Source organism: Hemicordylus capensis, chromosome 6 (assembly GCF_027244095.1).
Source record: "Hemicordylus capensis ecotype Gifberg chromosome 6, rHemCap1.1.pri, whole genome shotgun sequence".
Classification (NCBI taxonomy): Eukaryota; Metazoa; Chordata; class Lepidosauria; order Squamata; family Cordylidae; genus Hemicordylus; species Hemicordylus capensis.
The window spans coordinates 18,785,928-18,801,550 of NC_069662.1; the positions used below are offsets into that span (position 1 = coordinate 18,785,928).

The 15,623-nt window shown below is 45.8% G+C and overlaps 1 protein-coding gene across 4 annotated transcripts in view; it reads right to left on the reverse strand.

Moving 5' to 3' along the window:
* The window catches only part of GARIN5B (golgi associated RAB2 interactor family member 5B), a 29,942-nt gene extending 15,393 nt beyond the window's left edge, over positions 1 to 14,549 (reverse strand). For 2 of the 4 annotated variants that reach the window (XM_053263103.1, XM_053263101.1), the window contains exons 1-3: positions 14,297 to 14,549; positions 1,318 to 1,472; positions 961 to 1,201 (exon numbers count right to left, since the gene is read on the reverse strand). In XM_053263103.1, coding sequence (XP_053119078.1) covers positions 961 to 1,201; positions 1,318 to 1,472; positions 14,297 to 14,443 — 543 coding nt within the window. In that variant the 5' untranslated portion in view covers positions 14,444 to 14,549. Of the gene's footprint in view, positions 1 to 960; positions 1,202 to 1,317; positions 1,473 to 1,637; positions 2,174 to 2,702; positions 2,852 to 14,296 lie in introns of those variants that run through there. The other 2 variants (XM_053263102.1, XM_053263104.1) reach the window with 2 other exon arrangements.
* Positions 14,550 to 15,623: the final 1,074 nt, after the last annotated feature.

Below are 15,623 nucleotides of genomic sequence, written 5' to 3' on the forward strand. Positions count from 1 at the left end.
TGTGTCCTACCCGGCTCCCTGGCTCCCACAAGTTCACTTTCCCTTCCTCCTACCTTGATCTTTGCAGACACACGACCACCAGTCAGGAGTGCCTGGCTGGGCGCTCTTCTGACACTGTTTAGGGTAGTATGAATAGCCCTAATATGTAAATGTACATATTTGTTCTTAATGCTGTGCCTAGATCAGGGGCCTAGAGCACCTTTCTTATGAGGCAAGACTACAACACCTGGGGCTTTTTAGTTAAGAAAAAAGATGACTGCGAGGAGACATGATAGATAGAGGTCTATAAAATCATGCATGGTGTGGAGAAAGTGGATAGAGAGAAATTCTTCTCCCTCTCACATAACACTAGAACCAGGGGTCATCCCATGAAATTGATTGCCAGGAACTCTAAGACCAACAAACGGAAGTACTTTTAATCAACTTGTGGAATTCTCTGTCACAAGATGTGGTGACAGCCAATAACCTGGATGGCTGGGTTGGATTACTTCATGGAGGAGAGGTCTATCAGAGGCTACTAGTCGGAGGGCTACAGGCCACCTCCAGCCTCAAAGGCAGGATGCCTCTGAGTACCAGTTGCAGGGGAGTAACAGCAGGAGAGAGAGCACGCCCTCAACTCCTGCCTGTGGCTTCCAGCGGCATCTGGTTGTCCACTGTGCGAAACAGGATGCTGGATTAGATGGGCCTTGGGCCTGATCCAGCAGGGCTGTTCTTATGTTCTTATAGATACACGGGATGGAAAATAAGAAGGGATGGATGGCAGTGTTGGGGTTAGGGTGGAGTAGGAGCAAATCTCTCCAACTGACAGATGGTGAAATTGATAGTGGGGTGGGGTGGGACAGGGTGAAGGAGAAGAAAACCTTCTGGATGGTTCTGTTTCAGGCAAGGTAGGGTCAGTCAAGCTCCTGATCACCCCCATTCAAGAAGTTCTTGCTTGGGGCCATCAATCTGGACACTCACCTGCTTGGCATCAGCACGAGGTGCAGAGCCCCTTGGGGTCATGCTCACTGGAGTGCTGATCTTGCCACTGGCCACACGCAACAGGTAAATGAGGCTAATCCAACGTTCAAAAAGGAAGTCCTCTTCATCCTCGGGGGCAGAGAGCTGCAGGTAGTATTTTTGCCCCGTCACCAAATGTAATTTCAGGCGTCGCTCGCTCAGGTCATGAACGAAAATATCCACTAGACTCAGAGGGATCAACCTGGGGGTGTGGGAAGGGGGGGAAAGGGGGGAATTTAGCCTGGAAACCTCAGCTTGTTCTATTTTCTGAGAAACGGTGAAATTAAATGGCAGGGGTGGGGGCCGCTCCAGTCTCACCGAGATATTTGCAGTTCTTTGGATGTCTCGTTTTCTTTTTCCCAGGCAACGATCATCAGGTCAGGAAGCAGCAGTTTGGGATTGCTGGCCAAAATGCCCAAAGTGATGACGTTGGGATGGTTTTGGATGCCAACATATTCACCCCTCCTAGTCACCTGTGTGGAGAGGAAAGAACACAGAAACACAGGCAGCTGCCTTATACTGAGTCAGACCCTTGGTCCATCTAACCCAGTATTGTCTGTACTGACTGGCAGTGGCTCTCCAAGGTTTCAGGCAGGAGTCTCTCCAACTCTCCCTGGAAATTTATTTATTTATTTTACCTTTTATATCCTGCTCTTTCTCCAAGGAGCCCAGAGTGGTGCACTACATCCTTGAGTTTCTCCTCACAACAACCCTGTGAAGTAGGTTAGGCTGAGAGAGAAGTGACTGGCCCAGAGTCACCCAGCAAGTATCACGGCTGAATGGGGATTTGAACTCGGGTCTCCCCGGTCCTCGTCCAGCATCTAACCACTACATCACGCTGGCTCTCAATGCCAGAGATTGGTTGAACTTGGGACTTGCTGCATGCCAGGCAGATGCGTTGCCACTAAGCATCTGCCATCTGTTGGGCTGCCAAGAATGGAACTCAAATTTTGGCAATGGGAACCCCAAACCATTGTAAATGCATCCATCTGGGCAATGGATAGTGTGCCTAAGAACATCCCTGCTCTTCCATAGTCTTATTTTATTGCAGACTTAAATCCCACTTTCCTGCCAAAAAGTAGTCTAAGAAGGCTTACAACCCGAATTACAACAGAATCATACAGGAATAAAATAAAACCACAACAAATAAAATTAATAAAACATGGATGGCCAACACAACCAACCACCCAAATACAGCAGGCAGCATTCCAACTAGTTAGCTTGGATTAAGCACTCACCCCTGCTAACTGGGCAAAGAGGCATCTTTTTAATGTTGTGATTCTCTTTATTTAGCAGGGGGAGAGTAACTGGCCCTATCCACCCCCAGCACAGCATCCCTCCAGTGACTGTTGCTGGTGTTTATCTTATGTTTCTTTTTAGATTGTGAGCCCTTTGGGGGAGAGGGATCCATTTATTTATTATTTCTCTATGTAAACCACTTTGGAAACCTTTCTGGTTTGAAAAGTGGTATATAAATATCTGTTGTTGTTGTTGAAATCAATGAAACATGACTAAATCCCATTAATTAAGGGCTAACAATCTAAATGCTGCCCAGCAACCCCCCAAGCACAAAAAAAAAACCCACCAGCAGCTGAGCAATATTAATACATTATTAGTCATCAAAAGCACAATATCTAAGCTGCAAGCCCATAGGAGGAGGGAAATGTGACTAAGTTATATGAAGATACAAAACTGCCTTATACCAATTCAGAAGGTCTGTCTGGTTTTTTTGTGCCCTCACTGCCTGGCAGTAGCTCTCTTTGGGTTTCAGGCATGGGTATCATGCTTGAAGTTGTATATGGGTGTCTGTATCTGGCAAGATTTTGTGAAATTTGCTAGTGCTGACCCAAAGCAGTATGTACTCAGGAACTTCCTGGGAGTGACTTCCTTCTTCTTCTACCCAGAATGCTTCTAGCTCTCTTGCTCTCTCTCTCTCTCTGAGCACCATGTTTCTATAGGTCGCTCTCAGACCAACATGTAGCCAGCTGTTAGATATAGGTCTTTTCCTATCATCATGTACTTCTGAATAAAGTAGCTTAGTTTAACTTTACATGAATCTCTATGCTTATCATTTACAAGCTGTTGCCCCTGAGACCCTGTTAACTTCTGCTGTCATGGGAGTGAGTTAGCTCCTGAAATACTCTGCTATACAACTGAATAATACCCCTGACAGAGTTATGGGCCCATCACCTAACAGGGTTTTTTGGGGGACTCAAATCTGATCTCAGAATTGATAAAGGCACAGCTACAGTAACAAAGAGACAGCATGGATTCCAGCCAGACTAGCCTCAGCATTCCCAAGCTGGATGGCTCAAACGAAAGTGACTGGTCACTTCAGATAAAATCCTAACTGATGAGCCAAGGACTTGACAGTGTTCTGGAGGACACACAGAGACCCAGTGAGCAGCAAGCAGATGAAAGAAAGCTTTGGGATTCTCAAAACAAGCAAACTCTTGGAATTCTTGAGATGCATGTAAGTCCACAATTATATACTCATTTGATGGGTGTGGAATTGGCCAGTGAAGTTTGGAAAAGGCTGAATGAGCTTTATAATGGCAAGAGCCCCAGTGATAAAGTCTTTCTCATTTAAAAGCTCTGCAACTTGAAGCTAAATGAGAGACAAAATCCCACTGTACACATACGCCAAATCCAGGATCTGGGAAAACAGCTTAAAGACTTGGGGAAAGACCTCAGTTAGGCTGCAATTGTGGGATTCATTTTGAACTCATTGCCTGAAAGTTCTCATGTTGAAATTGGTGACTGAAGTTTCAGATGCATCTTTTAACTTAAAATATATCTCTGGGGGCTTGGCTGAACATTTTTGTAGAAAGCAAGAAATGGTTTCTCCTCTTGGCGATCTTGTTACAGCATCTCACTCAGAGAACACAAAACAAAGGTGTTTTCAGTGTAAAGGTGAAGACCAATTATTATTTATTTATTCAATTTTCAGACCGCCCTTACAAAATAGCTCAGGGCAGTTCACAAATATCATGAAACAGTTAAAATCAATCAATGATTTATATGCTAATTGCACTGATAAGCCCAGGAAAGCTGCTGCTGGCAGAAACAAGACAAAAGGAGAGACAGAGAGGGTTAAGATTCTTGATGCTAAAAGCCATCAGAATTCCATACCGGGAAGAGATTCTCATAAACTGAAGTATATAAAGGGCAAACCCAAGCTTAAAAATTATAATACCACAATTGAGACCAATAAAAATGTATTCTGCATCAATTCCAAAGCAACAGAGAATCTTTTGAAAGATACTGAACTGTTTACATGGATAAGGATTAGAAAGTCCCAATTTATCTTGCAGATGGCAGATCCCTTTCTGCTGAGGGGAGAGGTGTTACAATAGTGCAATGTAAACTACCAGATGGACAATGTGTGGCTGTTACTATTAAGAATGCATTATTTGTGCCGTCACTGGAGAATAATTTGATTTCTGTGAAATATGGAGTTGAAAAAGGATGTAGAGCTGAGTTCAAAGACAAGCATTGTTATATTACAAATGGAAGTGATTTGATTATGGCTGCAACTCTAAGAGAGAGTGGATTGTTTGAACTGGATTCAGTAAATGAAAGAGCAAGTCTAGCAACAGGGTGCAACCACAAGTCATGAGGCCTACTTTGGCACCGTTGCCTTGCTCAATGTAATGTTAAGGCTATTCATGAGCTCGAGAAGGGGGGATTAATTAAAGACTTTGAAGTACAGCCATGCAGAGAGGTTGCATCCAGATGTGACTGTTGCCTTCCTGCTAAAGCTGTGAAGCCTACCTTTCATAAGAGAGAGGAGAAAGCGCCACAGAGCCCCCTACGGTTGATTCACAGGGATGTTTGAGGTCCATTGGAAGACAGCAAAGGTTGCATTCGCTACATACACAGATGGTTTTACAAGATTTGCGTATGTTTATATCCTGAGAGAGAAGAGCCAAATGTTTCAGAAGTTTTAAGAGTATGTTGCACTGGTCAGTAACAAATCTGGAAGAAAGCCTCAAAGACTAAGGTTGGATAACGGAGGTGAGTACATGCCAAATCACATGAAAACATTCCTGAAGGAACAGGGGATTGAACACAAGACTACACCCCCATACACACCAGAATTGAATGCTGTGACAGAGAGGAAAAATAGCTCTTTACTAGAAATGGCCAGATGCATGTTGCAAGATGCAGATTTGTCAAATATGTTTTTGGTAGAAGCAGTGATGACTGCCAGCTATTTACAGAACAGATTGCCAACCAAAACAGTAGAAAAGACACCATTTGAACTGTGGTTTGGATACAAGCCTAGCCTAAAGCATATCAGAGTATTTGGATGTGAAGTATATACATATGTGCCAAAACCAAAGAGAACCAAGTTGAATTGCAGGAGTAAGCAAGGAGTACTCTGTGGATATGTACTAGGAGGAAAAGGATACAGTTGCTATTTCAACTTAATGTTGAAACTGGTGAAATTGAAATTTGCAATGTTGTGTACTTTGATGGGAGACTCTACATATAAGGCGAAGGCCCGAGAGCACAGCGAACAGAGCATAGCGAACAGGGATAGCAAACAGGACGTAGGAGTTTTGCAGGAGTTTTGCAGGAAGTGTGCGGGTGAGCCTGGAACAAGCCCCTGCGATCACAAGGAGCACAAGGAGCACAAGGAGCCTGGTGGAGAAGAGAACGTAAGTGCATATCCCTCCCTCGTATCCCTCATATTCTTGGGAAAGGTTGCACAGAGTGCCACATGTACGACTATTTGCCCCATGGGCAGAAGTCATGGGTGTGTGCTCGGTACAAGGAGCTCCTGGCTCTCAGGGAACAAATCCGTTCCCTCGAGACCAAGGTGGCGGATCTGGAGAAGCTCAGAGAGACAGAGAGGCATGTGGCGAGACCTTCAGGGATGTGATAGAGGCATCCCACTCCAGGGCTGGTAGCTCCTCTGCTGTCAGGGAGAATAAAGGTCTTGGGCAAGGAGGACATCGGTCTGAGGAAGAGGGAAATGCTCCTTTAGAAGGGACCCCTTCCGTGGATGATGAACCCATATCCTCTCGCACAGGGGATACTCCTCTGGGGGGTGGGGGCCTCCTTGTAGTTGGTGATTCGATCATTAGGGGGATAGAGAGATGGGTTTGTGACCCGCGTGTTGACCGTACGGTGACTTGCCTGCCTGGTGCGAAGGTTGCAGACATTACGCAGCATCTAGACAGGCTCCTAGGCAGTGCTGGGGAGGAGGCAGCTGACGTGGTGCACGTCGGCACCAACGACGTGGGGAAATGCAGTCGGGAGGTCCTGGAAGCCAAATTTAGGCTGATAGGTAGCATTTGAAGTCCAGGACCCCCAAAAGCATTCTCAAAAATGCTACCTGTTCCACGTGCATGTACAGTAAGACAGGCAGAGCTGAGGGGTTTCAATGCGTGGATGAGACGTTGGTGCCGGGAGGAGGGGTTTAGATTTGTTAGGCACTGGGACACATTTTGGGGCAAGCAAGGCCTGCTGTACAAAAGGGACGGGCTGCACTTGAACCAAGATGGAACCAGACTGCTGGCGCTTAAAATAAAAAAGGTTGCAGAGCAGCTTTTAAAATGACACCTGGGGAACAGCCGATGGGAGCTGGGCAGTATCCCGTTTGGCAAAAGCCATCCTTTAAAGTGTGAGGCTGCAAAAATTTCAAATAAAACAGAAGGGGACGGAGCAGAACCGCATAAAGAGCAGACGGGAGCCTGTGCCAGGAGGTCAAAGAGTCAAAAGAATAGCATACATCAGGGGAGAGATTCAGTGTATAGGTGCTTGTATGCCAATGCCAGAAGCCTCCGAGCCAAGATGGGTGAGCTGGAGTGTTTGGTTGCTAACGCAGAAATAGACATAGTGGGCAAAACAGAAACATGGTGGAACAGTGAGAACCGGTGGGACACTGTTATCCCTGGGTACAAACTCTATAGAAAGGACAGGGAGGGGCACCTTGGAGGAGGGGTAGCACTGTATGTTAAAGAAGGGATAGAATCTAACAAGCTAGAAAACCTAAGTGGACTGGAGTCCTCCACAGAAACCCTGTGGGTGACTATACAAGGCTGGAAAGGAAACGTGGTACTGGGGACGTGCTATCGCCCTCCGGATCAAAATGCCGACAGTGATTGGAGTTGCAGGAGGAAATCAGGGAGGTGTCAAGGAGAGGCAGGGCTGTAATTATGCGTGATTTCAACTACCCACACATAGACTGGGTAAATTCACATTCAAGTCAGGACAAAGAGGTCAAATTTCTAGATATGCTAAATGACTGTGCCCTAGAACAGTTGGTCATGGAACCAACCAGAGAGAAGGCGACCTTGGATCTAATTCTGAGTGACACCCAGGACTTGGTGCGTGATGTCAGTGTCATCGACCCTTTAGGGAACAGTGACCACAGTGCCATCAAATTCAGCATACATGCGGGGAGAGAATCGCCAAGGATGTCTAACACAGACATTTTGAATTTCAGAAGAGGAAACTTCTCCAAAGTGAGGAGTATGGTGAAAAGAAAGCTGAGGGGGAAAATCAGGAGAGTCACTTCGCTCCAGAGTGCATGGAGTTTACTCAAAACCACAATACTAGAAGCCCAGTTAGATTGTATACCCAAAAGGAGGAAAGGTACCACTAAGTCCAGGAGGATGCCAGCATGGCTAACGGGTACCGTCAAGGAAGCCATAAAAGGGAAGAAGACTTCCTTCTGAAAGTGGAAGGCCTGTCCAAACAAAGAGAACAGAAAGGAACACAAACTCTGGCAAAAGAAATGCAAAGTGACAATAAGGGAGGCAAAAAGAGAGTTTGATGAACATTTAGCCAAAAGTATCAAGGAGAATAACAAAAACTTCTTTAAGTACATCAGAAGCAGGAAACCTGCCAGGGAGGCGGTTGGGCCATTAGACAATGAGGGAGTGAAAGGGTTTATTAAGGAGGATATGGAGGTTGCAGAGAAACTGAATGAGTTCTTTGCATCTGTCTTCACGGCAGAGGATACTGAGCATATACCTGTTCCTGAACCAGGCTTTTTAGGGATGGAGGCTAGAGAGCTGAGTCAGATAGAAGTGACAAGGGATGATGTTCTAAACTGTCTGGAAAAACTGAAAGCTAACAAATCACCAGGGCCAGATGGCATCCATCCAAGAGTCCTCAAAGAACTCAAATGTGAAATTGCCAACCTCCTTGCTAAAATATTTAACTTATCCCTGAATCGGGCGCTGTACCAGAGGACTGGAGAGTAGCAAATGTAACATCGATTTTCAAAAAGGGATCCAGGGGCGATCCGGGAAATTACAGGCCAGTTAGCCTAATGTCCGTTCCAGGCAGATTGATGGAAAGCATCTTCAAGGATAAAATTGTAAAACACCTAGAAGAACAGGCCCTGCTGGGAGTGAGCCAGCATGGCTTCCGCAAAGGTAAATCTTGCCTCACTAACCTTTTGGACTTCTTTGAGAGTGTCAACGAGTGTGTGGATCAAGGTGATCCAGTTGACATAGTCTATCTGGACTTCCAAAAAGCTTTTGACAAAGTTCCTAATCAAAGACTCCTGAGGAAACTTAGCTGTCATTGTCACGCCCTCGATCTCCAACAGCGAGGAGGAAGGGGAAGCTGTCAACTTTCCAGCCGATTCAGGAGTGTCTGAGGGGCAGAGCCCGGCTGTCAGTGTTCATGAAATGGCTGTGGTAGATCCAGCTAATGATTTAGAGCAGGCACAACAACCTGAGACAGCAGAAATCGTGAAAGACCAATCCGAAGAGGAGCTATGCAATGAAACACCACTGACTCCACAACAGCGCAGGCTCACAAGACGCAGAACGCAATTAGAGACTATTAGGAGGAGCAAACGCCTCTTGCTGAGGGCTGATAAGCCTTGAATTCCTGCCAGCTGGGAGCTCTCGGCTTGCACTATATATCACATCACCAGCCTTCTACTCATTGCTGAAAAGCAACATTCGTCAAACTTCGGTGTCGACAGCGTGCAGCCAAATCCGCTCAAGACGAACTTCCCGAGCCGTATCCAGTTTCAGCAGCTCCATTTTGTCCCGTGATCTTCCGTGGCAGTTGGCCAGACCCTGACAGTCATGGGATAAAGGGACAAGTACATGTGTGGATTGCTAACTGGTTGAAAGACAGGAAACAGAGGGTAGGTATAAATGGAGAGTTTTCACAATGGAGGGAAGTAAGAAGTGGGGTCCCCCAGGGATCTGTACTGGGACCGGTGCTTTTTAATTTATTCATAAATGATCTAGAAGCAGGGGTAAGCAGCGATGTGGCCAAATTTGCAGATGATACCAAACTCTTCTGGGTAGTGAAATCCAGAACAGATTGTGAGCAGCTCCAAAAGGATCTCTCCAAACTGGGGGAGTGGGCGACAAAATGGCAAATAAGGTTCAATGTTAGCAAGTGTAAAGTGATGCACATTGGGACGAAAAACCCCAACTTCAAGTATATGCTGATGGGATCTGAGCTGTCGGTGACGGACCAGGAGAGGGATCTTGGGGTTGTGGTTGACAGCTCGTTGAAAGTGTCGACTCAATGTGCGGCAGCTGTGAAAAAGGCAAATTCCATGCTAGGGATCATTAGAAAGGGGATTGAAAATAAAACGGCTAACATTATAATGCCCTTATACAAAACTATGGTGCCACCACGCTTGGAGTACTGCGTACAATTCTGGTCACCACATCTTAAAAAGGACATTGTTGAACTGGAGAAGGTACAGAAGAGGGCAACCAAGATGATCAGGGGCCTAGAGCACCTTTCTTATAAGGCAAGACTACAACACCTGGGGCTTTTGAGTTTAGAAAAAAGATGACTGTGGGGAGACATGATAGAGGTCTATACAATCATGCATGGGGTGGAGAAAGTGGGGAGAGAGAGATTCTTTTCCCTCTCACACAACGCTAGAACCAGGGGTCACTCCATAAAATTGATTGCCAGGAGGTCTAGGACCAACAAACGGAAGTACTTTTTCACACAACGCATGATCCACTTGTGGAACTCTCTGCCACAGGATATGGTGACAGCCAACAACCTGGATGGCTTTAAGAGTGGTTTGGATGACTTCATGGAGGAGAGGTCTATCAATGGCTACTAGTCGGAGGGCTGTGGGCCATGTCTAGCCTCAAGGGCAGGGTGCCTCTGAGTACCAGTTGCAGGGGAGTAATGGCAAGAGAGAGGGCACGCCCTCAACTCCTGTCTGTGGCTTCCAGCGGCATCTGGTTGGCCACTGTGTGAAACAGGATGCTGGACTAGATGGGCCTTGGGCCTGATCCAGCAGGGCCGTTCTTATGTTCTTAAAGGCCAACCAAAGGTGAAGTACCAGAAGCTGGGCCAAGGATCCAGATGAATGAGGAATCAGGTGAGCAGACTTTCATACACCTCATGCCAGCCAGTGAACCCAAACCAAAAGCAGAACCAGATTCAGAAGGGGTTGCACAGCCTGAACCAGAACTGAGATGCTCACAGAGGTCAAACAAAGGGATTCCACCCAGAAGACACTCACTCATGACCAGGAGTGAAGAATTACAGGAACCCTGCACATGGCAAGATGTTGAAAAGATGCCAGCCCACAAAGATGAGAAATGGAGGAAAGCTGCAGAAGAAGAAATTGAATCTCTGCACAAGAACAAGACATGGACGCCTGTGGAACTACCTGTTAGAAGAAAGACTGTAGGATGCAAGTGGGTCTTTAAAATCAAACAAGATGAAGAAGGGGATATAAAGAACTACAAGGCAAGGCTAATAGCCAAAGGATACTCCCAAATATATGGTGAAGACTATGATGAGATATTTGCACCAGTTGTGAAACACACTTCCATCAGGACACTACTCAATGTAGCAGCAGTCAGAAAGATGCACTTGGATGTAAAGACTGCCTTCCTACATGGAGTAATTGAGGAAGACATCCATATGCAGCAACCACCACACTTCGAAGAACCTGGAAAAGAGAGGCTTGTGTGCAAACTTTAAAAGATAATCTTTAGCTTAAAGCAAACTGCTACAGCATGGAATGAAAAGCTAAACCAACTGCTGCTCAAGGAGGGGTTCACATAAGGACAAACTGACCCCTGCCTATATTGAAGATTCGGAAACAAATAATAGACTTGCGTCCTGGCTTATGTAGGTGACTTGATTATTGCATATGAAGGAAAGCAAGACAGCCACGAGATTGTACAACACCTGAACAAGGAAATAGAGGTGAAGGAACTCAGAAGAATCTCCTACAATCTTGGCATTCAAAGAGAAAGAGAAGGGGATGGGACATTCCTTCTCAACCAGAAGCAAAAAATAAAGGAACTTCTAGAATGCCTGGGACTGACAGATGCCAATGAAGTCAGTACATCAATGGATACAAATTTCCTGAAGCATGATGGAGATAGTGAACCTCTACCAACCAACAACCAATACAGAAAAGCAATTGGCAAGGTTCTTTATATAGCCACAGTGACAAGGCCAGTTATTGCTGCAGCAGTGGGAATCCTAAGCAGCAAAGTAAGTGTACCAACCAACAATGACTGTGCTGCAGTCAAAATGCTGAGGAGACACCTGAAGGGTACCACACACTACACATTAGAGATTCCAGCAAGCAGCAACCCCAGATTACTGGGATACATAGACGCAGATTGGGCTGAAGACAAAGCTGATCCCAAGTCCACCAGTGGACATCTGTATTTCTATGGAGACGGAGCTGTAAGTTGGACTAGCCGGAAGCAGTCACTTGTGGCATTCTCAACCACAGAAGCAGAGTACATATCAGCCACTGAAGTGTGCAAGGAGGCTGTGTGGATACACAAACTACTGCTGGACTTTGGGATTGAAGCACCAAAGCCTACCGAGATGTTTGGAGGCAACCAAAGTTGTATTCAGCTCTCACTTATGGAAAAAAGTCAAGTCTCGAACAAAGCACCTTTACATTTGAGATGCACAAGAGAAGGGGCTAATCAAGTTGAAGTACTGCCCAACTGAAGAGACAGTGTAAGATGGACTAACCAAGCCACTACCAAAATATCAGTTCCAGATACTTCATGAGATGGGAGTCGTGAACTGGTGCACCAGGCGCTGAGAAGTGGTGTTGGAGATTAGGGATGTGCAAAAAATTTCGGGCACAGAACGATCTGTGCCCGAAACGAGCAATTTCGGGTGATTCAGGGCCGAACCGAATCACCCCCGATGTCCCCCGATATTTTTCGGGCCCGAGCCAAATCACCCGAATTTCGGGCACAAAAAATTCGGGTGATTCGGTTCATGGTTGATTTGGGGGGATTTTTTGAAGTTTTAGTGACTTTGGGGCAGTTCGGGGGCATAGTATGGGATCTGGGCAAAAAGAGTGGGGTGGGGTGGTAGTGCCTAATGGGTACAGGCTACCACCCCAACTTCAGGGGGATTGGGCAAAGGGCTGATATTTGGTGAATTTCTGAAGTTTTCATGTCTTTGGGGCAGATTGGGGCAGAAAGTGGGGACTGGGGCAGAATAGTGGGGTGGGGTGGTAGTGCCTAATGGGTGGAGGCTACCACCCCAATTTCAGGGGGATTGGACAAAGGGCTGATTTTTTGAGAATTTTTGAAGTTTTAGTGACTTTGGGGCAGTTTGGGGGCAGAAAGTGGATCTGCCCCAAAAGAGTGGGGTGGGGTGGTAGTGCCTAATGGGTGGAGGCTACCACCCCAATTTCAGGGGGATTGGGCAGAGGCCTGATTTTTTGGGAATATTTGAAGTTTTGGTGTCTTTGGGGCAGATTGGGGGCAGAAAGTGGATCTGCCCCAAAGGAGTAGGGTGGGCTGGTAGATAGTGCCTAATGGGTGGAGGCTACCACCCGTCCCCAATTTCAGAGTGATTGGGCAGAGGGGTGAATTTTGGTGAATTCTGAGGTTTGTCTTCATAAGGTGAAGTGTGCTAAATTGATTACTTCCTCATATTCATAGTAATTGAGAGTGTGAAAAAGTGAAAGTGGGGTCATGAGAGTTGTCTAATTGAAAAAAATCTCATTTGCTATGATAGAATGAGAATTCACACCTCAGAAAAAACTTCTGAGGTGTGAATTCTCATTCTATCATAGCAAATGAGATTTTTTTCAATTAGAAAAAAATTAGAAAAAAATTAGAAAAAACTTCTGAGGTGTGAATTCTCATTCTATCATAGCAAATGAGATTTTTTTCAATTAGAAAAAAATTAGAAAAAAATTAGAAAAAACTTCTGAGGTGTGAATTCTCATTCTATCATAGCAAATGAGATTTTTTTCAATTAGACAACTCTCATGACCCCACTTTCACTTTTTCACACTCTCAATTACTGTGAATATGAGGAAGTAATCAATTTAGCACACTTCACCGTATGAAGACAAACCTCAGAATTCACCAAAATTCACCCCTCTGCCCAATCACTCTGAAATTGGGGACGGGTGGTAGCCTCCACCCATTAGGCACTATCTACCAGCCCACCCCACTCCTTTGGGGCAGATCCACTTTCTGCCCCCAATCTGCCCCAAAGACACCAAAACTTCAAATATTCCCAAAAAATCAGGCCTCTGCCCAATCCCCCTGAAATTGGGGTGGTAGACTCCACCCATTGGGCACTACCACCCCACCCCAAAATTTTGCCCCTGGGCCCCTTTTTTACCCCCCGAATCGATTCAGATTCAGATTAAATCCGAATCCGAACCGAATCAAGGGTGATTCGGGTGGCCCATATTCAGGCACAAAACAGAACAGGGGTGATTTGGTTCGGGTCCCGAACCAAATCACCGAATTCCCGAATTGCACACCCCTGTTGGAGATCCAGCTCCAAATGGCATCGACCTTCAGCACCAGTAACCCTAATGACCACTAGGGACATTGGGAATAGAGATAGATAGGGTCTCCTTCTCTTTCCTGTTTATCTCTGTCTCTATGACCCCTCTATGGACAGAATGTACTCAGGAACTTCCTGGGAGTGACTTCCTTCTTCTTCTACCCAGAATGCTTCTACCTCTCTCTCTGAGCACCATGCCTCTATAGGTCGCTCTCTGACCAACATGTAGCCAAGAGTTAGATATAGGTCTTTTCCTATCATCATGTACTTCTTAATAAAGTAGATTAGTTTAACCCTACATGAATCTCCATGCTTATCATTTACAAGCCGTTGCCCCTGAGCCCCTGTTAACTTCTGCTGTCATGAGAGTGAGTTAACTCCTGAAATACTCTGCTATATAACTGATTAACCCCAACAATTATCCCCAAAAATCAGGGGTGGGGGGGTGGGGCTGGGCACAATGGTCCAACAAGGAACCAGAGGCAGCCTCTCTGCTGTAGCGGCACATCCCCAGCAAAGGGCAGCGCTTGATCACCTGGACAAAGTTGCTCTCAAAGACCACTGATCCGCCTAAGATATTGAATTCGCCCTCCTGCAGAATCTTCTGTAGGTTGCCAGTTGGTGGGGTCCAGCTTGGGAAAGCTTGTTTACTGAGACTTTTGGGGAAGTTGTCCTGACTCATTCTCTGTCCTGGGAGACAGACAAAATAAATATAAAGAAGTTTCAAAGCGAAAATATTGAGGAAACCCAGGAGTTCCAGGCTCACTCACTGCCTGCTGTCCTTCAGCAGAAAAACTGCAAAGGCAGATGGGCTCTGTGTGTGTGTGTGTGTTGTGTGTGTGAGTGAACAAGGCCTATGACCTCACGCCTGAATTGATGCAACAATGTTTAATATCACATTGCAAAGTTAGTTAGCTGAGCTAGGAGGCTGTTGTTATCACCAATTGCTGCTGCTGTTGTAAGGCCTAATCAGGTCAATTTTACATTGAAGAACTGCTTGAACAAGTTAGCCATATTGTATTAGATGGCTCAGGGGCTGTTTGCTCAACACAGTTTAGGCCTTGATTTTAGCACCCATGAGCAAATGCCAAGTTCCCCTGTTTTAGCAAATTTTCCATGCTGTCAAGAGCAGCCCCCATCTAGTGCTTTTGTCTAAAATTAGAGAAGATCGGCCTGTCGGCTTGGGCACACTTCCTCATTTTTCAGTACCTCAGATCAAAAGTACGCCAAGACTCAGTGTTCCATTTGAAGGGGGGTCGCTTGGCCCGTGCCTTGTTCCTCTTTCACATCTCCCCTAGCCAATGATATTAAATGTCAAATGGGGCAGGTTAGCCGAAGGTCATGAATGGTCAAGACCCCTTTTTCTGTCCAATCGCCGTCAGTGCGTGGGCGGATAGGGTGAGAGTACTTAAAACCCTAATCTGGGGCAAAAAGGGTTGGTGGGACCAGTGGATGCAAAAGGTGAAGAAAATAGAGGAAGATTGCCAACTGGACACACCCGATACCTCGTAAGAAGGGAACATCAGTTTCCCTTGGTAAGCTCAGGGGAATTGAATAAGCCACAAAGAGTGAGTAAAAGCTCTGGCAATCTATAGGGTGTCAGTTAGATATTATTTTAGTTGCTGGAAGGGAAAGGAAAATCACTGTGTGTATATACTGCGATTCATCTGCATATTGGTAAGAAAATAAACCTGTTTTGATTAAATATAATCCCCTCATTCTCCTTGTGTCTTCTTGAGCCTTGGGATTCTTGACAGCCAACACCATAAAAAGGACCCACGGTAATGTGAGGATTTTTGGAGTCCTCATTTATTCCTGGTTGCAGGGATTTTGAGGTGTCAAAAATCTCTTACACTGTGAAG